Genomic DNA, 23,484 nt, shown 5'->3' with positions numbered 1-23,484 from the left:
GCACTCAGCTCACATTTCACCCCAGGCCTGCTCCTGATTTCCATGAGAAACTCCACTTGGATTTTCCAGAGTCTCTGCCACCTACTCAGAAACCAGTTTTGAGCAGAAACAGCAAGTTCTCACTGCCGCCTGTTCTGCAGCCCCTACTTGATCACACCATAAAGTCCTCTGCCTCTTATTGCCTTCTACCACCCTTCAGATGGTGAATTCTGAACACTTAGGGGCAAAATTCCACCTACAAGATGCAACTGGCTTTGAAGCAGAAGAGGACAGACAAACATCCAAATACAAATTGAAAGCACTTGCTCAAAAGACTCCACTAATGTCTCAACATTTCTTGACTAGTCAACACCTTGCATTTTTATTTTTAAAAAAAGTACTTCTGGCATAGTTTTGGGGCCCCTTAAATCAACACCATCAAATTCCACTACGGATTTAGACTTCACAATGTGACTTCAGTTCTCCAAGCACAAAGTAAGAGTCTTGTGAGAAGGTTTCGTTTCTGCCAGCATCCACTTCCAAGTTCTCCAGCCCCGGATAAGAGAGAAACAAAACAGAATGACTGCGTAACGGCAGTCAGCCTCCTACGCACTCAAGAGCTTCCTGGCTACTACTGCATCACAAATTTCATGAGCTGTCAGTGAATGGAGCTAGGTCCAGTCATGTGCCCACTGGTTTTGTATCACAAAGCCTGTGGCCCTACGTGCCATCCCAAGGCAATGTCTTGTCACAACTCAGTGACAGGAAGCACAGCTCTGCTGTTTTGAGGAAGATTATAATGCTGTACACATCCAGCAAAGCACAAAAGCCTGACGTGACCATGGAAGTGTTCAAGGCCAGGCTGGATGGGGCTTTGAGCAGCTTGCTCTAGTGGAGGGTGTCCCTGCTCATGGCAAAGGGGTTGGAACAAGATGGTCTTTAAGGTCCCTTCAAACCCAAACCATTCTGTGATTGTATAATCAAGAGATGGAGAGGAGCACACAAAGCTCTGTTGGGCACCCAGTTACGGGAACTGGGATGATCAGGAACCATCTGCTGACTTGAGCAAAGCTCTTTTTCATATCCATTCACTAACAAATCTCTACAAGTCTCGGTCAACTACTCCTAAGCATTGGCTTCCCTGAATGCCAAGCACCAAAAGAGCAGAGAAGGATATGAAAAACATAACCAGCTACATAACTGATCTGCCACCTTCTCAATAAAAAGACAGACAATGCAGACCAAAGGATACAAGTTAATTAGCACAGAAAGGGGTGCATAGGAGTGATACATTTGAGAAGACATCAAGAAAGAAACCAGTTTAAGTTTTTGTAAAAAAAACTCCTGCAACTAATGTACGCGGAATGTTTTCAGACATTGGCCACATACTGCTCCCATCAGCTTCATGGGATTATCCGCACAGCCTATGGGATGAATCACTCTTGTATGTTATTTTATTCCACTTTAAAAATCTCAGAGGGGGAAAGCAGGGGATTGTTCACAGAGATGTTCTCCCCCTACTCCCCAAAGACAAGTAAAGGACTCGCTATGAAATGGTATACTGCTCAGACTACCGATACTCCGCAGGGGAGCACGCACCACAGAAGTAAAAGCAGCCAAGTTGCCTCACACCATTAGCTGTACCACCTCTGGGGCTCTTCAGCCATTCTTTCTCTGACTATTTGTTGCATCATCAATGCAAGGGGTCTGTCTGGAGTATAAGCATTGCCCATAGGTAAGAATTTGGTGGAACTTTGCTATTTCCACAAAATGGCCCTTACAAGTCCACTTTCTCCCCAGAAGAGTTACTGATCAGCTTCAGAAGTCAAAGATGAGCAGTTCTGACTTCTGTCATGGCTCCAGTTGAATCGGGGAGACTGCAGTTGTGAAGTCTGCTTTCATAAACAATGACTGTTTTTACCAATCTAGGTCAGTGCTCAACTACAGCAATCGAGGCTCTTTCTTGCCAACTCACTTGCAAGAAAAACACCAGTACCAGTGGATGGTCTGACTCCAGAGCTCTACCTTATAAGTGCAGCTCTGGTCCATCCACCAGGACGTGATGAATGCACAGCTCAGAGGCAGCTACAGAAAAATGCCTCAGCATCATGCTGTCAAGGTTGATTAAGGCAAAGCTTCAGTCCTGCAGAAACACAGCATTTTGGTTTCCTTGACTGAGGAATGTGCTGCATTATGTTTCCTCAGATCAAAATGTACTCCTGACAGGCAAAAATTAACAGAGGCTTTAGCTATCAAAAATGATCAAAAAGCATTTATCATAAGAAACTCTCTGTAAAACATGCAGGAGATCAGTGGAAAGGAACAAGAAAAGCCACAGAATAAATGACACCAGGAAGTCAGTAACCCCACACACACTCCGGTTATGCTCACCTCAGGCCTCCCCTCCTGTGCTCGTTAAGTTTCTACCAAATTTACCTGGGGCCAGTCAGATAGTCTACTCAGGAGTCTGATTAAACAAGAGCCAAAGAAGAAATCGAGGAGGAAGGATTATATGATCTGGGGATACCAGAAAGGAATTAAGAGTTCAGGCAAGTTGCAGCTGAAGCAGACGGTGTTCCTGATTCACCAAGGACCTGGCGCTCTTGTTTAACCTGGCATCCCACAGCCTTCCCTAAAGGTTCAAATGAGTCTAGCACAGGTACTACATTTATTCTTGATGCTGACTGCCCCTAGAACACACACGTGCATGCTCAGGCACTTGGCCTCCATCTAGTCCACATGTAACGGGTGTATAAAATAGACCTTGTGCAACTCTAATGCGACACACAAGGAGGCCTCAATGCTGGCCTGTCACAGCACTGCACAGGGCGGCTACATCTCATCTATAATGGTAGTTTCCCTGAAACCAAAACCAGTTTCCCTCAAATGCCACTGAACAATTCCTGTTAACCCAAGCCAAATTTAAACCAGTGTCAGCAAGTATCTCACAAACCATCCCCAGAACCACCCGGTCTCCCAACTCCCACATGCACATTCTGCAGGGAGCATCCTCGTTAGCGGATAGTGGTTTCTGTTTAGGATCGTTTGCAAGGGACACTCCTTGGAGCAGAGTAGGAAGGGCAATGCCCTTTCATGTGGTTGGTTCTCAAACCTGGGTGCTTTTGAGAGATACTTAACTTCCCATTCCTCAGTTGAGTGAAGGGTTCACATACCAACCCCTAGAGGCTCATTTCCTATTTTAAAATTAACAGGCTAAAAGCCCAGGAAGTGCACAGTCTGCTCCAAAAATACACCAAAGATGTCTGGAATGACCAAGTGTATAATTTAACTTTTAGCTGTTTCAGGAACCGGCTCTGCTTGCTGTAACTCGGGAGGAAAAAGAGGCACTTTCTATAGGGCTCAGTTGTCCCATTTGCCAGGTGACAGAAATAGCATCCCACTTCTGGTCATTCTACTTTTATTCAAGGACATTTTGGTTACAGAAGTTCTAATTGAAACAGGAGAATCACTTGCAAGATCATCCCAAAAATACAGCCATCCTGTAATTTTGGTTCTTCATACTCTGCAGAGTTTCCTTCTTGGTAAGGGCAAGGAATTTTAGACACGACTAAGGACAAGACCTCAAAGAAATGCCTCTCACATTTCTGATCCTGTTTTCAGGCAGACAAGCAAGCTTCACCTTCCCTCCTGTGAGTCAGTTCACAGCCTTCCCCCTGCACACACCCAAAATACAGACTTCAGAGTGGTTTCCAGGGCACTGAAGAAATTGGCTATGAGTTTAATCCTAGGGTTTCAAGTGTTCAGTGACAGATCTCCACAGGTTCATGTCACCCATCCCAAATCTCTATGTATACTCAGCTAAGACAAATGTGTCAAGTCTCTCCAAACAACTCAGGTTCTCCCCATGCAGGGAGACCTCCAGTAACATCCAAATGCTACAAAAGCCCACGCGGGAGACTAAAATGCTATTTATGAACTTACCAAAGTTCAAGACAATGATTCAGGTTTTATATCAGATGTTGCTCTTCCAATCCTAGGGTCACCTCTGCACAGAGACTTGCCATGAGCCCTGCTGTCACCCTCATTGTGACCCACACAATTTGAGTAAGGACTGTGGCCAGGACTTCCTTAACTTTGTTTCAGTATAGTGAAGTTTGCTGTTCCAAATTTGCATTTTGTTTTGTATGCAGAGTCCTTAAGAGCTACTGTCCTCTAAGGACAGATTTCACCTGCACACATGTTCACTGTTTGAAAGTCAGCGCAGTGCCTGAAATCAAATCACAAAAGGTGTTATCTTACACTTGTCAGGCAGTGCAGACGTGTGCCTGCCAGTGTTAGTCTAGCTCATCAAGCTGCTGCAAATGACACAAATGCAACAGCTTATTTTCTTTTATCCAAGCGCTAAACCAGCCTGGGATTCTTAAGCAAACATACGCCAGCTGTATCACATGGGAGCAAAGCATAGCTCACTGAGGCTAGGTCTGCAGCACGAGTGTATCCAGCACTGCCCCTCCAACTGCTGCAAGATATGCTCTCATTGAAGCCCATCCTACCAGCACACTTCGCAGAAAGGGTGTGTGTGTGTGCAACGTGAGAGGGGCAAAGAGCAGCGGGAGGCGATTCTGCAAGCAGAATTAAAACAACTTTCAAAAGCAACAAGCTGGGGGCTCTCCAGCACACATTTGCATTGCGGGGAGAAATAGAAGATACGGATTCAAGCAAGGTCTGGGAAATACTTGGCATTATCACCAAGTTGAAGTTCAACTATGCTGCCAATATAACTACAGTCCAGTTTCATTTGAAATAATAAAGTGATGTCCCATTGCATGTGAAACTTTCAGATGAAGTCACACAGTATCAAGATACAAAAAACCAAACCTGCCAATAAAAATAGTAAAGAGAAGCCAGCCAGTAAAACAGAGATCCAGCAGAGCCCCTCTCATCCCCTGCGTCTTCCAGAACTACTTCAGTTAATCCAGCCATGAGCCAACATCTTTCTACCAAAAAATAGCCTCCATCAAGAACGCTGGAAAGTCTGATGTTCGTGCCTGAGGGGCAGAAGGGAAGATACACACCCCTCTCTAAAGCCACCCCCCACCATACCCCCCATATCTGACTGTATTATGAAACTCCTAAGCAAGACGATTACTTTTATAGGTTTTGCTTAATCTGAAGATGGACAAAAACATTGGTTTGAGGGGAAACTGAACTCTTTTTAACATGAAAACCAGAAGTAAGGAGCTATGCTGCTGGTTGTAACTGAAAGGCGTCTGCTAATGATTACAGCTTCCATTTTACTGCCAAAGTATTATTAGAACTGCTTATTTGCTGTGCAGCTTGGGGAAAAAAACTCTCTTCCATCCTTTATTAATCTTGTCCTCATCTGACACAACAAAAACGCACCATCAGTCTTTTGCTTACTTTGAAAAACCAGGCTTGAAAGTCATACACAAAGGCTTTGGCTCTTGTGTATAATTGCTCTCTTGATTAAGTAGAACAAAGGGCAGAAGACGTCAGTCACTATGTATTAAGTTTACTGTTTTAGGGGCTTATTTAAAGTTATTTCAGTGACTTGCTTTCTGAAAAGAAACTTTGATGTAACAGACCTACAAAACCAATTCTGAAGTTTTTTAATGCAGTCACATCCCAAGGAAGGTAGCCCAGAAGGCAACTGTGTGACCGATGGGAAGGTTTCCATAAGAGCCTTGTATCTTCTTGGCCCCAGGTAGTTTCTTGCAGCAGTGCTGAGCTGGTGACCTATTTGGCTGATATAGGAAACCCAATCATTAGAAAGTTTATGTATTCTAATATGAAAAGCAGATTTTCCTTGGAAACATTTTCTTGGGGCAGCTTTCAGGGTCCCCAAACTGGCAGTGACTGCATAAACAGAGGCGGTAATGAGCGAAGGCTCCAATCAGGGATGCTGTGTAAAATTTTTCCTTTTCAGCCTGCCATCCTGGGCTCCAAAGAGGGTATACAGTGGAAACAGAACGACTTTAACTATCTGCCTGAGTATAAAGGCTCAGCACGGCAGGATTAGAGGGGAAGGGAAAGAGGAGGGAACTCGCAGGCAGCTGGAAACTTCAGAATTGAAGTTTTCAGAGGTCTGGGAGAGAGAGCACTGCTCAGGAGTACCTGGCTGTGCCGTACAACAAACTTAAAGGCAGCATTGCTTTTTGTCATGGTTTTTCCACGCTTAGACACGCCCTGTTCCTCCAAGGCTAAATTGCCTTTATAGAGAAATAAGGTACGGAGTCCGTGGTTTCGGTAGTGAATTCCCATCCTCTCCCAAGGCAGCCAGACTAGCAGGGCAGTCTCAGAAGCGCCAGAACAGATTTCGTGCCCACACCTACTAAACAAAGCCCAGACAGGCTCGTTCCCTCTCTGCTCCTAGATAGCTCCTTAAGGGTTTCACTCCCTTGAATATGGGGAAGTGAGAGCAGCTGCAGACAGGAAACAATCTTTCCAAAGGCTGACATTGACTTTTCCCCTGCTTTGAACTACACTCCTTGTTTGCAAACAAGAAGTGTCCCTACTCGCTGACCTGGTAACCTTGCAGGACCTCTTTCAAGGCTGCCTGTGTGCCCTTGCAAGCGGGCTTTCTCTGCTGGGTGTTTCAAGGCAGAGGAAATCCTCTCTCTAGACTTCAATTCCAATTTCTTGAGAGATTAGAGAAATGTAGAACCCGAGACGGGTAGTATTTTGTTCTACATCAAGCCAGGTGGAGGGAAGTTTAAAAGGGAATCCACATACTTCAACAGGATGCTTAGAAGACAGCAGAGGCTAAAAAGTCAGCTCTGTAGATGCATATTCTAATATTTAAATACTTCTTACTCACAGCAATAACACTTCCCCCCCACCTTAGAGAAATTTTGGGGGTGGGAGAACTGTCCCACAGAGACATGACATCGGCTAAAGAAAATGCAAATGAACGCAAAAGTTAAAGTGGTTGGACTTCAGATGGCTACATAAAAAGGAAAAAAAATGCCTAACTAAGCTTGCTCTGCCAGAATACCAGTTGCCCAAGATTAAGAGAAACAATGGAAATATAATGGAAGCTGGACAAAAACGTGCAAATAAACCACGTACTACCGCCCAAGGCATTTGAAGAAAATATACTCTATAAGAATGATTTCAAATTGAAAGTTCATTTTTATTGCGTCTCTATCTGGAGAGAGGTTCCTTAAAAAAAACAACTTAAAAGCCAACTCTACATAGATAGGATCTGAAATACAATTAAAGAGGAGATGCTTTGTAGTAGTATGACCTCATGACATCTTGCGTCCCTATTACTTATTAATCATACTTTTCCTTCTATAGGAAAATTAAATGAGGCAGCATAACTTGGAAAATAGTCATTAACTCCTTACTACACTGAAAGCCTCCATGATAAATGTGAGGAAGCAGCACTACTAGCCTACATTTGTGAGGCTTTACAAATGTGCTGAAGCTGACTTCAGTTTGACACTGAGCTGTTCCCAACTCAAGTGGGGCCCCAATAGCAAGCCATGAATCAATTCTTCCATCCTATCAAACAGAACATCCCTGCTAGCAGTGATCCAGAGCAGTGTGGAGGTGTCCCTTGAAAGCTCCAGCAGAGTTAGGTGTTGCAGAAGGCGTAGAAGTACCAGGCAGCCATATTTCAAGTGTTAAAGATGAGTTTGTCATTTTAAAGTGTGCTTGGAAGAGCAAGGACACACTGCAAGTCACAGCTGCACAAATGAAGCAACGGTGTCCACAAAATGCAGAATGGCTTCCCAGTAGAGATGGAAACATCACAGTACAATTAAAAGGGACAACTCCTTGTCACAGGGCTGAACAAGTATTCCCAGCAGAAAAGCAGGAGCCCAGGATTAAGATCCCTCTGCAGAGTCCCAGAAACACAGGTATCTCAGATGCAGTGATGGAGAACAGCTTCATTTCCCACAGCGACAGAATGCAACTATGAAAACCAGAGCATTAACAGCCCTGCTTTGGTTCCAGCATAGCTAATTCCCTTCCAAACTCTTAAACTCAGAAACACACAACACTTGCCATGTAAGTTTCTAAGTAGAGCAGAAGAAAGATATTTAGACACCACAAGACAGCAGCATGAATATTACAACATATTCGTAATTCAAACATTTTATACAGCAACCTCCCAACCTCAGCTGAGATGTTGGTGTTCATGCTCTGCAGAGTTTCCTTCTTGGTAAGGGCAAGGAATTTTAGACACGACTAAGAACAAGACCTCAGTGAAATGCCTCTCACGTTTCTGATCCTGTTTTCAGGCAGACAAGCAAGCTTCACCTTCTCTCCTGTGAGTCAGTTCACAGCCTTCCCCCTGCACACACCCAAAATACAGACTTCAGAGTGGTTTGGTGCTCAAGCAATAGGCAGGTTTAGAAACATCAGCCCCAAATAGCCTATTGTTTTAAGCACATGTACGCAGCATCCTTGAACCACAGAGCTCAGCAGTAACAGCTTCAGAAACATTGCAGCATTTTGCCTTTGAGAATTTAACCTGGATTTACTGTGCCCACAAAGCTTGAATTAAGGCTTGAGCCATACCAAGATCCCTTTGACTGCTGAACGTTGAACAGTCAGAAAAGGAAAGCAGCTACCACCTTCTTATCCTTGCAGAGACATTTAAAAATCTAGTCAGTCTAGGGGAAAAAAGGGGGAAAAAAACAGCAAGAGAGAAGGGGTTAGAAAATAGCTTACAAAACAGAATCACCAGAGAGGTCAGGGTAGGCTGTCAAGGGCTGCTTCCAGCGTAGTACAGCTGCTAAAGTCATTAGATAGTGTCACCCCACCCTCAGGCTCCCAGGGGCAAAAGCAGAGGAAGGAGGGCTCCTCCTCATCTCCTGCTGACCTGGCAGTTTCTGGTGAGAGCGTAAAGTCTCTCACCATCCATTCAACATTTTGCAAACAGGCCACTGGAAGAGGGAGTGCCTGTTTTGCAGGGTTGGTCGGCCACACTGTTCCCAGAAAGGAGCGGATCTCCAGTGAGAACTTGGCTAGAGCCAAGTCAACCCATCCAGTTCTACCTCTCTGCTCCAAGCTCAGGCTCCCTCTGGAGTCAGAGAGCCTGGATCAGTCTGTGTGTTCCTGCCCATCCTACCAATACTCCATTGACCTCATTTCCACTGAGGACTTTAAAACAAGGCATCCAGGCTCCCTCCACAGACACCACCTTCCAGACAGCTAAAGCTTAAAATAAATCCCACCAAATGCACTGACAGAATTTGTTTTGCTTACGCTGCTGCAAAACAAAACAGGAGAACAACCAGCCTTGATCACCAGCTCCAAGGAGCCTGAAGACAGAGTCGAAGACACTGCTACAAGGAGACAGGTGAGTGCCACTGAGCATCCTTACCCAACACAGACAGCTCTGAAACTCTGCCAGCATGGAGAAATCCTTCTCCAGCCATGGAGCTGCAAGTGTCTGAAGGAAAAAAGCATCTATGCTTTGCCAGCATTGTCCCTGTTTGGAGGGAAAACTTCTACAAAAGCTGTTTTTTAGGATTTTAAACAACTTTCCAGTAACTTCTAGCCAAGCATTCCTCTTCACCCACCCTGCCTCCTTAGATGGCCTGTGTTGTCTGCCTTCGTACATACACACTGGGCAGAAAACCACGGCAGGACAGGAACTGATTCATAAGTAGATCAAGTATCCTTTGCTGCGGGGCTGGTGACAGGCCCAGAGAGGCAGGGAGCACAGCAAGGCAGCAGTGAGTTCAGAATAGGATGCTGGACTTCACTGTCGCAGCCTTAGTACAGCCCTCACTTTCTGAAAAAAGGATTTGGGGTGATCCTTCCTTACAGTCAGCTCTGTTCATTAGAGAACTATGAATATCAGTGCACTCAAGATTAGTTGCACAAGCTGTCCTAGGTATTTAGTGTTGGCTGCTCACCTAAACCTGTCCTCTTGGGCGAAGCCACCAGTGCTAGGAAAGGTATTTGACCTACCTAAGTGTTTGATTTCTCCTCCTAAAATTCCAGGCACAACTCGAGGATGGCCTGTCATTCTAGGGACCAGGCACAACTCGAGGATGGCCTGTCATTCTAGGGAGTATTTACTTTTTATATCACAACTGTGGTCTCTTACAAAGTTTGCAATTCAAATACACAGCCATGCTGGGAAGAAGTGGAAATGCAAAGAACTGAAGTAGTTTTCTCAGATCAAACGGCAGGTCAGGGCTAGATATACAAACAGAAATTAAGTCCTGAGTCACATCTGCTGGACCATGCTCTCTTGAAACGCCCTGTAAGAAAAAAATAAAACAGCTTTCCAGGGAAAGCCAGCACGCACAATTGCACCTGAAATAAAGCATGATGTTGGCAATTAGGCATACTGTGTGTGGTAACACATCCAAGCAATGGATGCACAACTATTGATATTTCATAAGTAAACAAGGTAATGGCATTTACAATTTGGTGTAGAGCTGTACCCGTGCTTGAAGCCTAGGAAACTGCTAGCTTATCACTTATCTGTTAGAATAAACAGAAGTGCACTGAGTTTTGGCCAACTTGCAAGGTAACACAGATTTGCTACCATTGCACATAATGACATGCTTCCCCAAGTACTAAAGAGGGAGCACGCAGATGGTAACATCCTAGAGAGAGGGGGGAGGCAGCAGAAAGCAGATGTGAGACAGGAACAATCATCTTCACAGAATTAAAAAACACACCCTAAAGAATGAGACAAAAATAATGCTAATTATGAAAGCAAGCAGGGCAGAGAGGAAAGGTTGATCCATAAGATGTAAAAAAAAAAAAAAAAAGCCAAAAACATGTTCCTGATTCTATTTAGACAACTTTAAAGATGTATCTTTAGCCAAGATGCAGAATTTCATCATGAAAGTAATCCTGGCTTTACTTGGTACCAAATGAGACCAGTTACTAACGCCCAGAAAGCAACACCTCTGAATAAAGGGTGCAGTGCTCCCCATGAGTAGGATGAAGTCTAGCTGAAAGCCCTCAAATTAATAAAATGGAGCTGGCAATCAGGAGGCCAGCACACCCCCAGGAACCGGTCACAAGAGAGCTATGGCCTCTCTCCATCCCCTTCCCCAGTCACCACTGCAGCCAGCGAGTGGCACAAGTGAAACCACAGGGTAACACAACACATTCCCAGGTGGGCACTGATCTCCTGACACTGGGGACAACCAGGAAGTCCCAAAACTCCGAAGCCAGGACACCCTAACAAGAAGAGACCTTCCCTATGGTGACACTATAGTGCTGTGCCCCACACACCAGCACGAAACAGGACGAGGAGGCCTCCCTTCTCACAGATCCCTCTGGGTCCTGAGAACGTTACACTAGCTCTACTAGCTTTGTTTTAAGCATCGTGTGTGATATATCATCGGAAATTGGTTTGCAGTTATGTAATTGCAAAAGAAATGGCTACGGCCCTGCTCAGCCCTGTTGAAAACACCACCCCTCGATTCCCCCACCACAGAGGCAGCTCGCGGGGGCTGTGAGGGAAGAGCAACGGTGGAGGCCGAGGTGCTCGGGAGTGTGCTGATACTTCCCCGTCCGTCAGGTTTTCCATTGCAAACACTGCTGCCACAGTTCATAACTTGACCGTTTCAAGCCACATCCATGCAAAACTTGGCAGAGAAGGAGTTGCTCGGGCCCAGTCCCTCCCCCTTCTACCTTAAAGAAATCTGCTTTGGATTCCTGCTTTAAAGTCACATTTCAACGCTGCAGCACAAACATGTATCTTCAAATCATTCCACAAGGCTTTTTCAGTTCAGGTTTTAGAGAAGCAAATTTGCTGGACAGACGAGACTCAAGTCAGCTATTCACATTATTCTTCTGAAACTGCTCGGAGATGTTTAGATAGCATTGGCCAGTGCAGGTTGCCTGCACAGTGCATTTAAACAAATGAGTCGCTTCAGGCAGAAACACAGACCCTGTAACTGCAGCCTGTTCCCGGATGCTATCTGGAAAGAATGTAAACGTCCATTTTTCTCTTGATGCATTTGTGACCATTGCTATATGCAGTTTTTCTCTCCTCAGCTGAGGGGAGAAAAAAGAAAAAGATCCCTCAGACACATCAGGCACCGTGTGGGCCTTCCACTTGTATAACCAGAATTCAGAGGAAGGTCTGAAGGACAACTTCTGTTGAGTCAAAGTAGGTATTTACTGCAAAAGCCTATCTTAAAAGGCTGAGAGCTGGTACATTACTGAATCATTTGTTCTGAAGTACAGAAATCCTACAGACTTCTTCCAGTCCAGTGAGATTTGCTTCCACAGCGACTGCAGCAACAGTCAGGCTACAGTGACCCATGGTCTCCACAACCAAGATGAAAGGTTTCAGAATTTATTCACCGCACATGTTACACTGACCTTGCTTTTAAAGTCATAATACTGAACAGAAGTTTCAACTTCAAATGACGTCCAAGTCATAACTCTCACCGGCTCAATAATGAAGACACCCTTATACAATTCTGCTTCAGTGACAGAGAAAAGTATGAGGCAAGGCCCTACCAAATAGGTTTGCACATGTCCAACTGCAACATGCCTCAAACCCCACCACTTACGTGGCAAAAACAACACTAAATAGTACTGTGCAGTAAATGCAACGCACCTAAGATGAAGTTAACCTAATTGATAATAACTAGGTACAACTTCAATAAATCAAACACTACAAGGTTTTTATTCCTCTCTACTTCTGCCCCGTACACTGGCCTCTGAAAGCACTGAGTGCTTCCTTCCTGGGAGGGGGGACACAATTTGGAGGCACACAAACAGAGGAGATGGTAACTAGCTCATGCCCTGGAAACATTGAGAAGAAAACATCCAGTAGGACACGAAACAGGCACCATTGCTTGGAAACAACTTTTGAACTTCCCTGTATGAGGGCCATCTGGCCAGTAAAGCCAAGCTGTTTCTTCCCTACAAAGCTGTGCAACTCCCACTCTGGGAAACAAAAGAGCCATTAAAGCATCCCTAGGCATCGACATGCAACCCTATTCAGGCAAAGCTTTTAAAAATCAAGCAGTCAGCTGTGCCTTTTCCTATTTAGCTTTCCCAAGGTACAGTTAAAAAAAACAGGAACCAAACCAGACATATGCTATGTTATATGCAGGTATACATACAGGGAAGCTTGTGATATTGGCCCAGCAGAACAAACACCACATTCAAAGCACACTGTCCAGTCCAACAGGACTTCAGCCATGCAGCTAACAAGCTATCTAGTCATAATTCCCTCCTGTCCTGACTGACTGTACATGGCAGAGGTTCATTGCAGAAACCGTCCCTGCTGCAGTGACATACTTAACACCTTACTTCATCGCTGCGTGCCAAAACCAGGAGAAAGCCCAGTTTATACAATCACAGCTGTAGTTTCACACTTATCAATATAATTGTACAGTAAAATGAATTGCCACACGCATAGTACAATAACATTATTTTCTTAAGAAGTGAATTCCCATATTCTTAGAACTCATAACCACATCTTCTAGACATGCTTGCCTACACTAAACAGATACCCAAATTCAAACAATAAGTTACAAGTTTAAAAAGCTTAGACTTCAGAAAACTTTAGCTAGTTCCATTACATGTCATTCACAGCTTCAGCTGAAGAGACAAGAATTCAAAGCATTGAAGTCGTTCCTGTGGTATCCCTAACCTAGGAGAGAGTTGGAGTGTATGTTTAGAGTACTGTTCTTGGAAAAAGTAAAACACGGTTTCCTTGCCAGAATGGTTTAGAGAAGCATCCAAAGCAAGTGATGCTTGATGTACATCACCAATTGGTGACGTTTTTTCATAAGGGCAGAACCATAACATGGAATTCAGTGCTTCATATTCCCTCTTCTTGTTTGCATGGAAATTAAGAGATCTAGCTGCTAAGCATCAGAATATGGTCTCAAGGACTGTAATCCAAATTCAAGGACGTTTCCTTAGAAGAGGCACATTTCTGGACCACTACTTACATTCAAATCCTTCTGTATCTCCACGTCATGTGGTTCAATACAATATGCTGCGAACTGCGCAAGGCAGAGAGGCCACATTAAAAGAAAACACAAGGGAGCTGTAATTTGAAAATTCAGACACTTCTTGCATTATTTAACAACCCAATTCCCTTGGCTCCATAAGCCATTACCAAAGCCAGGGATATCGTGGATATGAATATAAGTTGCCACAATAACCAGGCTTGTTCTGACAGCAGTAACACCCATTATTGACAATGGGGAGCCCTCAGGCTTGGAAGGGAGGCAGCTTGTCCACTAGTCCACGAGGAATTGAGATATGTCCCCTCCCCCCCCCCCCTTTCAATCACAGGGATAGCTTTAAAGCAGGGCAGATGAGCATTCTGGCTTCTACTAGTTTTGCAAGCAATACAATCAATACCTAGAAGACAAGCATTTCTGTTCCTGCTAGCCAGTGCATTTCCACACACACTCCTTTTGGACACCAAGCCAAGTCACCGGCCAGCAACTGCCTGCATCACTGAGCCAAGCAAGCATTAGGCTTTCATAGAGCAGAGAAATTACCGCTTCAGTAAAAGAAAAAAAAAGTATAAATACAACGCGTGGTCATCATTGTGGATAACCTGACTCAGAGCTCTGGGAAACAGACTTGAGCTGGGACCAGGGCGTCCTGGTTCCCCCGCCAGTGCGCTCCAGGGCCAGCCGGCCGTGGAGCTGCACACCATGAGCCTTTGCTCGAGTGGCTCCAAATGCCAGCAGCTCCTCTGGATGAGGACACACAAGTCACGAGTGGGCTGGAAAACAGTCCTGGACAACTGCTCTGGATTAATACACAAGGAGTGCTGGAGGGTGGAGGGGGAGCCGCTGAAGACAGGCAGTTATTTAAACCAGCTGCTAACCCACTCCAGCCTCTCACATGTACACAGCCTCATGCATTTGTTCGGGCAGACTCAAAGCCAGCAGGCATCCAAGAGTTAAAATACACAAAGGACATCTACACCAACACTTGCCAAAAATCTCATTTTCCAAGTGCAAGCTGGTTATTCAGTGGATGGCAGGAGGGATTTCATCTCGCTTTTACATGACAGACTCTGCCTCCTCGCCTCAAAATTCCCCAATTAACACTTCTGCAAGAAGTTCTGAAGCCGTGCATGGCCACGTATTTGTCTACGCACATTCTCTCCCCTCCCTACTGAGCTCTGGGCCACAGGCTATGCTGTCAAGCCAAGTTTCATCCTAAGCAATTTTTAAACACTCGTCCTATAAATCCTCCAAAAAGGGAGTTAGTAATGGAAATGCTGACAGAGACTTGAAGAGACAGCATGGCAACTATATCATCTACTATACATCAGCTTCATTAGCTGCAGATCCTTCTCTCCCTCACCTTCGTTTTCCATTAGTGTACTTTGGCTAATTAACGCACAAAACCTATGAAACATTCTTACAGTAGAAGGCAACATTTGGCCTCCAGCCCAAATCAACATCGAGAAACTTCAACATCCTCAGCCAGACATAGTAACTGTACCAGATGGAGCTAATGTACGGCTACAAGTCGTGATGAAGAAACCGAAAGGAGAGGAACACATGCAAAAGTCTGACCATTGAAAGAAGGAAAAGCAGCAAACTTGTCTTACCACTTTCGTTTTTCTCTATGACATCCACGACCTCTCCAGCCTGGAGGCTGATCTCAGAGTTCTCCTGCTTCTCATAGTTGGACACCACCACATATTGCTCCAGGATCATGGGTTCAGAGCTAGCATCAGCACCTGGGGAAGGGAAAAAGCAAGCCGTAAGCCAGCTTCCAGCCATGGCTCCTCGAGAGCGACCTCCGTCCATCCGATTCACGACAGGCCAAGTTGTCACCAGAGCCAAGCAAATCAGCAAACAACCTTGGCTCGCAGCATATCCCCAAATGGCTGGCCATATAGAAATAGCCTCCTCTGGCCCACAACCCAGCAGCACAGAGGGACATTGGAGAGAAGAAGAAGAAAAAGGGGAAGAAAAAAATTTTTTTTGAAGAGGAGCTGAAAATACAGTGAATTAGTTGCAAAGTTTCATGATGGATTCTGAAAATAAACCTCTTCCCAACATGGTTTCCACAATCCTTGCTCCCATTCAGAGAGAAAAATCCTGGGCAGAAGCAGCATAAATCCACAGCTGAGCCATCCCCCCAGTAAACCAAAAGAAAAAACAGCTCTCCCCTTGGCGTCTCAGCTCCTTCTCCACTCTAAAGGCTTGAGCTGAAAGTCAAGAGGGGGCTGTAGATGCCAATCATATTCGTCTGCACTGCAGCCCTTAAATAGAAACACATGAGCAGGATTGAAAGAGAGGGAGGTGGGGTGGAGGGAGAGAGGGAGGGCGGGGAAGAGTGTTTACTTGAAACAGAAGAAAAAAAGTTATAGCACCAGATTCTTGCTAAAACACAGCCACCCCCCGCCTGCGCCACAGTTCCGCATTCCCTGCTGCAGAAACAGCCCCTGCGCGGGGCTGAGCGCAGTGTCCCGGCTGTCCCGCTTCCCTCGCCATCGCCCTTCGGTGCCTTTTTGGAGCTCTTTGAGCCACTCTTGCCAATTGTTCAGTTTTGTTTCATACCGAAGGCTTTTGGCTGTCCGAGCCGTTTATGAATGAGTGTCGGCTCTCATGCAACCAGGGGTGAAAAAAGGCACAAAATAACCGTTCTGCTCCCTTCCCCCACAGTCCTCGGGTGGGTTTTCTGTTTGTTTGCTTATTTTTGATTTTATCCACCCCCAAATGGAAATCGTGCATTCTGGGGAGGAGCCGCGAGGCGGGCACGAAGGGAGATGGTCACGCAGTGCTGCTCACCGCGTACAATGCGCCTCGGCTCTGATGCAACACACACAGCGCGACAGAGACGCCTGCACCTCCAGCACAGGCAAGGACAGGCTGCCTGCTTCTGCCTGGAAACTGCCTCTCAAAGTCCTGAAACCCTTTAGGACGTCAGGGTTTATTAGTTTGCCCATAAACTCTTTCACGTCCTGCAAAGTGTCCGACCAGAACAAAAAGCACCTACCATTTCTGCACTAAGAGCCCCCAGCCACATGCCTTCCTGCAAAATTATTTTACAGGTTTCCTGAATTGCAGCATTGTCTATTAAGGCAGAGCAGTTTGGGCCAACAGCGTATTATACATTTTACATAGTAAGAGGCAGTTCCTGTCTCTCTAGATTAAGACACAGATGGAAAGGGGAGACAGAAGCAGATGTATGGCTTTCTGAGAGTCCCATTTCACGTGACGGGGGCAGAGCCAGGAGCAGGCTCCAGGTCTCCTGAATCTCTGAAGACAAATTAGCTCCAAGAGACAGGAAGGAAGCAGCATGGTTTGAAGCTGTCCACCGGACAAGTCGGGGGACTAAAAGCCAAGCACAGGATGCTCAGCGCTGCCTTTCCAAAAGCTGCACGGTCGGATGTGTTCGGGCTGAAGATGCAAAGTGATTCTGCAGGCAAATAATTAGCATCCCTGCCAACAGAGAGGTAAAGAGTGCATCAGCCATTAGAACAGCATCCTGTGAAATGAAGATCCTTAAACAAAAAGTAATTAATTCAACATTTTCCTGTAAGGAAGCACTATAACAATGCCTCCCTTTGGACCAGTCTTAAGAAGTCCAGAAAATTAGACAGCTTCCTTGCTCCCTAAGCGTGCCTCTGACTCTTCTCATGTTCCATAGGTTAATTTTCTTTAAAGAGGAGTCATCTCCTCTAGAAGCTTGTGTTTAAGAGATTTAGCTCTTCTGTGGATGGCTGAACCACAGCCAGTAGCAAGAACAGGGGGGAAAAGACCACAACAAAGAACTGACAACCTTAAGATTTATAATAAAAATTTTCACCATAGATGTTCATTCTAAATAAGTATAGTTTCTTTTCACAATCAACCAACTTAACTCAATTGTTCTCGTTTAAAACGGTGCTAATTCAGGTATCTGGAGTGCAATGTGATGCCTTCCCCCATTTCACGCTGCTTCCCAGACAGCCTAGAATGGGGCAGCAGCAGCATCTTTCTTCAACCTATATAAGCAAGTAGCACCTATAACTCCCACTTCATTTGTTTTTTTCCTGAGATAAATACCAGTTCTCTAACCAAAACCAAAACCCATCATGGCAATATGTTTGTGCATCAGCAAAGAATTCAGTGTGTATGGAAAGGCAAAGGAGAGATTGAACAGCTGCAAAGGGAGAAAGGGACATGCAGGAAGCTACTTAGTAAATAGTCACTCCACATCTCTCTCCTCTAATCTCCTAGAGGCTTCTCAGGAATAGGATAAGGAAAAAACACCACACAGCACTGGCTTGGTGTTCATGAGGTGCGTGCATCCCTGCTGGGAGCAAAGAGAGGACAAGGCTCGAGCACAGGCTGGCAAACACCCTGCCACCAGCCACCCATGCTGGCCCAGGGACCATGTGCCAGGGGAGCGCCGTGCCCAGCAAACCCGGAGAAGCAGCATTTCCCATCCACTTCCACAGCTCCAAAAATAAAATAAGAAAAAAAATGCAAGATGTATTATACCTGCATTCATATATCTGAAACTCAGCAGGACTTTACAATATTGTTTACCCTGTCCTGCCTTGGATGAGGTATTCCCTGCAGGAGGACTTTTGTCACTACAGTGGCTTGTACAACACATACAGTTAGGAGAACGTTTTAATAGAAGCTTGTTTAAGTGTTACAGGGCTCCTCCTATTAGGACAAAAAAAATAGGGTGATAAATTCCTTGGTCTAGGAAGTAACCAAGGTCAAATAAACCTGTTCACTTACAGCTACAGCAGATCGTGCCCTTTTTTTGGGGGGTGGGACATGTCAGTGTCCCTGTAGTTCCCAGGGTGATGCTCTCCCAGGATTAGGCACAGCTCTGTGGGGAGGACTTCACCAACAGCAAAGGAGGGAAAGAAGGGAGGGAAGAGAATAGAAAAGCAAACAGCTTCTCCCAGTAATTAGAAGCCTGAAATGTTTTCTAGGTAGCCTGGTTTAGGCTGTTACCACATTCCCTCCAGACACAGCCAAGCAGGGTAAGAACTTCAGCCCTCCTCAGCTCCATCCCCAGGGCGCACCTTTAGATAAGCGACTTCTCGGTGACCCTCAGGATCCCCAAAACATCGCTGGTCTGCTCTGTCAGACCACAGACTCCCTCCCCCCCCCAAAGGGGGATGCAAAAGAACAAGGCAGGCAACACTGCAGAGAGCACAGCACCAATTACGCCGGCTGCCGCGGGCGCTTCCGCACCCCTGCCAGTTAGCGGGGCTCTGGTCTGTAACACAGGACACGGCACCGCACTGGGCAGCCACAGCCTGCTCAGCCTGAGCCATGCCGGAGAAGAGGGATGCGGAGCTGCACAGGTTCCCCAGCAAGTTCACATGCACTCTGCAATGCCCCGTGGATATTACAGACCCACTTGTTTTTTTAAAGCTTCTTCAGTATAGGCAGGAGAAACACAGAGCAGAGGATAGGGTAAGGCTGATGTGCCAAGTAAAGCCCCCCCTGCTCATTTCCCCCCCCCCCAAAAGCAGCATTAGTGCTTGGGTTCAGCTCCAACTTGCAAGCCCTCCCCCGAGCAGAGCGCACGATAGATCGCTGGCTGAAATAAGAGTTTGCTTGCCTCTCCGTTTATTTTTGCCTCGAGTCCGTTTCCTGGTTAAAGTCTTGAGGATAGCCCTCCTCCTCTCCATAGGGCTCCACTTTACAATCCTCCCGCTCCTCACCTCTGCGATTACTTTCCCGGGACTGGGCAGAAATGTCATCGGAGCTCGTCCGTGCCCCCCAGAGCTGGTGCTATGAAGTGACACAGTCGCACCCCGTCCCCCTCACCGGGCAGCGAGGAGGGAGCATCGTTCCTCCTGCGGTACTCAGAGACCAGCAACTACCGTGAAAGCCTCCTAAATAAGAGCACAGAGCGCCTGTTCCAAGCAGCTTCTTCCTCCTCCTCCTCCTGTGTTGCAACAGCTAAAACCTATGATGGTTTTGCAATAGCCAAAAAATTAAAACCACCAACTGGACTCCAAAAATAAAATCATCTGGATATGGAAATCTGAGACTCCTGATCTTTGCCAGAGTACTCTGTTGTTATCAGGCTATAAACATGTCTGCTCTTTTAATCTATACAGCAGGCAGGCTTTTATATCGCCCTTTTATGATTATCAATCAAGTGTTTACAGATTCAGACTAAATGACTTCGTACTGGGCCGGTCAGTGGAAGGTTTGAAAAAAGCCAAAACCACAGAAACGGTCAGTAAACGCCACGAGCATGAATCACAGCTGACTAAGCAGCTGGCAGGTAGTCGGGCTTCTCAGCCACGGGCTGCAGCGGGCACAACTGCTGAGGACACGCGCAGGGTTCGCACGGGGCACTTGGCAGAAAGCATCCCAGTGTCACGACATGCCACACAGCACAGTCAGAGCCTCACGCTTTCCGGCATGCAGTGAGGGACAGCTGCGCGAGCTTACATCTAGCGCTGTGATTTCTTGTTAGAGCCAGTTCCTCAAGGGTAACCCTTTGCACATCTCGGGAAAATGCCTTTGGAGAAAGAGGAGGGCGAGGAGTGAAGAATAAGAGTGCCCAGAACAGCACCAAGCCTACTTAAAATCCTCAGATCAGACTATCCCCTCACAACAATCACACCCTCAGCTTTAAACACACACATTTTCTTCGCCTAAAGTTTTTACCTCTTTCCTTTCTTATCAGGAGGTCCATGCCTCTGTGGCAAATAAACACGTTATAGCTGCATGTTTTCTTTGAGCCTTCTGCCAGTGATCTGTCCCAAAGTATTTCAAGATACAGAGCTTGGTTCTGCCTAAAAATTGGGCTAACCACGTACTGCACAGAGGATAAAAGCGACTTTACCATGAAAAGCACATGAGATTACACAAGAGCTCAAAGTCTCAGGGTAGACTCAAAAGCAGTTCCCAAGCTAACCAGTTCCTGGAGTAAGCAGTGGGATGAGACTAGCGGAGCTTCCCACAAATCTCCTTGGGGACAACACGGATTCAGAGAAAAGTAGGTTCTACTCCTATTCAGTTTCTTTATATGTTTGAAGCAATCAGGCCTTCAACTCATCTCCTGAGTACGCCAGCCTGGCCATCCCCAGCCCCCCTTCCCTTTCAAAATCCAGGCTATAATTGCATGTCAATTATTCATGGTGGTAAAAGGTCACATGCAGCTTGCGTCATTAGAAAAGGGGAGCCATCTCCATCCTGTCTGCCAGGCATGAATCCCCCCAGTTCTAGCAACATCCAGCTTTACAGATCAGCAGCTCCTGCTGTAGCAGCTCTGAGCCATGAAGCTTTAGGGGCAGAGACAGAATTTCAGCACCACCTATAATAATGAAAAGAATTCAGTACAAGTCCAGCCCAGTCTCCGGCTTGTAGCAATAAAACAATAATGACAAAACCCCTTTTGTCCCATTATAGATGAAAATAAGTATTTGCAAAAGGCTACCAAATGGGTTATTAATACACTTATTTCCATGGCTCCTTTTCTGAGCTCAGCTTGGTAGCTCTTTTACTAAGGACAAAGCAATTCCATGGAGCTTTCTGAAGAGTTTCAGGTGGTGATGTTCTGCTATTAGACAAAGGCAGGATTAAGAGCAGAAAGGGATGGGTTCTGACCCGTCCTTTTTAAGTAACTTATAGGACTCCAAGCCAGAGAAGTTTGGCCTAAAACCTCGTCCAACGCTCACAGTGTCAGAACATGAGAGTGACACGAGGTTGAGCACCATGCACCCAGTGATGGCCAAGTCACTACACAAAACCTCTCATCCTAAGTTAGCAGCCATAATTAACGCACAAGAAGTTTCTCCATAAGTGAGCATCCACACATGCACCTTCCTCCACTCCACAGCACTTATGAGCTCTGCAAGCCTTTCTGTGCACGGGGCAATAGGTTCCGCCCAGAGCAGCTAAGCCTCAAGTTTTCGTTATCCTTCTGGCTGCACACGCAGAAACCAGGCAGATGGCAACTCCATGAGCTTCACCAACTCCCTCCAGGCCCCATGGGCTGCTGCTACCAACAGCTACAGGGAGCTCAAGCCAGATGCATGCACAGTCCCCAAGAAGGAAATACGGCCAGCAGAAAACTAATGTTACTCCTGGATTTATTCCCCAGCATATGGGGTGCGTACTTTTCCCTAGTATTTCTAAGGAGCGAGATCTGGGTAAGCCTTCAAGGGCCTGGGACAAGTGGCAGCCTGAAGGCAGACTGGCTTCCAGCACCGGAGTACGTGTCCGACGCACAGCTAAAACCAGCAGCAAAACACAGCCCCACGGGGAGCTCATTGGGAACGAGCTTGGCCCACGGTAAATGGCAGGCACTCTCTCAAGTGAGCACACCACTACTGTTTCTTCCTTCTTCACAGCCCTCAGCAGCATTTCCAATAAAATCCTGACAAACGGAGAAATTCAACGCTGACCTTTGCCAATTGGAGCTTGTTAGGATTTTTATTTTTTATTTTTGATCTGCTAGGTTTAAAGAGAGCGCCAAGAAAAATTAGAGGCAGGAGGGTGAAAGGAAACAAAAAAAGTTGAGTCCTCTTTCCACTCCTTCTTGGAAAGTTGGCTTTCTGAACAGCAATCCCAACCAACTAGGTTACAGGTAGCAACGGTTAAGAAAACTGAAGTATTTTGCACACAGATCTGTTAAACCATTTGGAGATTTTTCACACAGCTGCTAGACTGGGTCCTCCACCAAGCTGAAGTCACCTATATACTTTGGCATTCACCCTAGTCATGCTCAGCGTGGAAACACGTTCACATTACTCCACAACCCAACAAGCAAACAAGCCAAGGAATTTAACAGCAGTTGGGGTGCCCCCAACTACCCTACTGGTATATGGGCTGCAGAGCAGATGGAGAGACACCCACTAGTGTCCCACCACAGCACTCCTCACGATCTGTCTGTATGGCACCCATCTTTTCCCAAAGTAGGAAATTAAACCACTTGTAAGCCCTGGTTGGGGTCTCCACTTTGTGGAACAGGTTCGTGTCCTAGGTTGCTGCTCCAGCAGCACCCAACTGGCTTCTGTTCGAGTCTCCAACAGCCAGACTAAGACCCAAGTACACACTGTGAGAGCAAAGACCACATTCAAATTGAAGTCTACTCTGTCGATCTGCCACATCACAATACGGCCCATGGTGGGTCTGAACTGAACTGTAGCTCTGCTGGAAATGTGGATTCGTTTGGGCGAGAAACGAAAAAAACATCACATGACCTGTAACAGCTTAGGGAGCAAGAGACCTGGGCAGTGCGACTTCACAGTGGGACTGTGCATCAACATTTCCCTTTTTGAGTACTATGCAGTGCAATCAATCACTTATTTGCCCTATCACCATGCACGGGCTTTTGAAGCCAAACTAGCAACATGCATTTAGCTAAAAGCAGTCAATGGAAATGAAGGAATTTTATCTAATAAGATTTCAGCTTCTTTCTCTTCAGAGAGCTTAAACGCCCTAGTATTTCATTTACCATATTACAGATAACAACATGAAACAGTCCCAAGAGATGCAAGAAAGTCAGAAAGCCAACCTCAACTCCCCCAAACCACAACTCAAGGGCTTCTTGTCACTATTCCCAAAGAACACCACCTCTTCTGTCTCCTTCTCAACACGTTGCCCTCCTGCT

General features: G+C 46.0%; 1 protein-coding gene across 5 annotated transcripts in view; it reads right to left on the bottom strand.

The window, feature by feature from the left end:
- SH3PXD2A (SH3 and PX domains 2A) overlaps positions 1-23,484 on the bottom strand; it is a 252,573-nt gene that overhangs the window by 59,610 nt on the left and 169,479 nt on the right. For 2 of the 5 annotated variants that reach the window (XM_035547572.2, XM_035547575.2), the window contains exon 7: positions 15,497-15,628. In XM_035547572.2, coding sequence (XP_035403465.1) covers positions 15,497-15,628 — 132 coding nt within the window. Of the gene's footprint in view, positions 1-15,496; positions 15,629-15,940; positions 16,118-19,470; positions 19,956-23,484 lie in introns of those variants that run through there. The other 3 variants (XM_035547577.2, XM_035547580.2, XM_035547579.2) reach the window with 3 other exon arrangements.

Source organism: Cygnus atratus, chromosome 7, assembly GCF_013377495.2.
Source record: "Cygnus atratus isolate AKBS03 ecotype Queensland, Australia chromosome 7, CAtr_DNAZoo_HiC_assembly, whole genome shotgun sequence".
Lineage (NCBI taxonomy): Eukaryota > Metazoa > Chordata > Aves > Anseriformes > Anatidae > Cygnus > Cygnus atratus.
Note: the sequence above shows the minus strand (reverse complement) of the source record. Positions and strands in the feature narration are given on the sequence as shown.